Source organism: Volvox carteri (genome assembly GCF_000143455.1).
Source record: "Volvox carteri f. nagariensis unplaced genomic scaffold VOLCAscaffold_85, whole genome shotgun sequence".
NCBI classification, from domain to species: Eukaryota; Viridiplantae; Chlorophyta; class Chlorophyceae; order Chlamydomonadales; family Volvocaceae; genus Volvox; species Volvox carteri.
Genome location: NW_003307628.1, coordinates 16,225 through 17,592, shown reverse-complemented (window position 1 = coordinate 17,592; position 1,368 = coordinate 16,225). Strand labels below are relative to the sequence as shown.

The following is a 1,368-nucleotide window of genomic DNA, read 5'->3' as shown; positions in this document are numbered from 1 at the left end:
CCTTTCTCTCTTGGAGGTTTTTTTTGTTGGCCTGTTAGGTATATCAGGAACCCTCCCCTGCCGGGACTGCCCTAACCGAATTTTTGTTTGTTTGTTTGTTTTCCCTTCGAATCCCGTTTTCGTTGGTGGTGTTTGGGGGAGTTGTTTCAGAGAGCCTTTGACTTTGCCCTAGCTGAGACTTGTGGACTCGCTCTAGCGGGACCTGAGAGCCCTTCGTGGTGTATTCAATGCAGCGCCATCCCCGGATGGAGGGGCTGCGGAGTGGCTGCGTAGAATGTTGGCAGTCTGAGTCGGGGTCGGGAGCACACAAGACTAACCGACTTGTGCTGGGTGCTCCCGACCCTTGCGCTGTGTTTCGGCTTCGGCCCCCGGCTCTCGCGGCCCACAGTGTAATCTAAGTCATACATACATACATACATACACACCTGAGAGTTGTACACGTTGGCCTCAATGCCAGTCAACCCCAGCCGGCCCCCACCAGCCGGCTCCTGCTCCTGCTCCTGCTCCTGCTCCTGCTGTTGCTGCTGCTGTTGCTGGCCCCCCAGTCCCCTGCCGCCACACATGCGATCCATTCCGCTACCGCCAATGGCACCTGAAGCCCCCCTGCCACCTCCGCCCGCTGTTGCTGCTCCCCCTGACCCGCCACCTCCTCCCCATCCTCCCCCGCCTCCGCTGCCTCCGCTGCGTTCCCACATAACCGCCAGCAGCATGGCCGTTGTGTGGTGGGCAGTAGCCGCCAGAAAGACATCCACATTGGGGTTAGCAGGGTTCTGCATGAAGGCCACACAGTCCCCTATCCACACTCCCGCGCGATTGGCAATAGCCTCAGCCAACAGCGTGTTCTCCACCAAATATGTCTGTCCCTCAACCTGGGGCCCGGGGGGGGGGCAGGGGGGTAAGACGAACCGGGCCGGGGGGGCCCGGGGGGTGGAGCGGGAAATGAGGGGTTTGGCACGGTATGGCGGCGTCGCGTGGGGACTGGAAGGGGGAGGAGAGAGAGAGACATGACAGAAGGCATATAAAAGTTAAACGCCCGCGATATGACCTGTCCAAAAAGGCTCGGATCTGGATCCGGATCTGGATCTCGAACCGGAGTGGATTATTATTCAGAATCTATCATTGTCCAAACCCATCCCCCGCTCCACCCAGCACATGCGAATGAATGAGGTCACCGTTGTCTTCCAGACGACTTGTGGGGTTTGCTGGTACTTGCCGTACCGGCAAAACCCTACCAATACCACCAACATAGACCAAGTAATTCTTACCCTTCGCTCCCAAATGCCGTATTACTTGTACGGCCCCCCCACTCCTAAGCCCATCCCACCCCGTCTCGTTGTATGTCACCATCCCCCCACCCCTCTCGAGGTA

At 58.5% G+C, this 1,368-nt stretch overlaps 1 protein-coding gene across 1 annotated transcript in view; it reads right to left on the bottom strand.

The window, feature by feature from the left end:
• The window catches only part of VOLCADRAFT_99275 (uncharacterized protein), a gene marked incomplete at both ends in the record, with an annotated part of 13,291 nt that overhangs the window by 11,864 nt on the left and 59 nt on the right, over positions 1–1,368 (bottom strand). The window contains 2 exons of the mRNA XM_002958030.1: positions 426–869; positions 907–978. Coding sequence (XP_002958076.1) covers positions 426–869; positions 907–978 — 516 coding nt within the window. The remainder of the gene's footprint in view (positions 1–425; positions 870–906; positions 979–1,368) is intronic.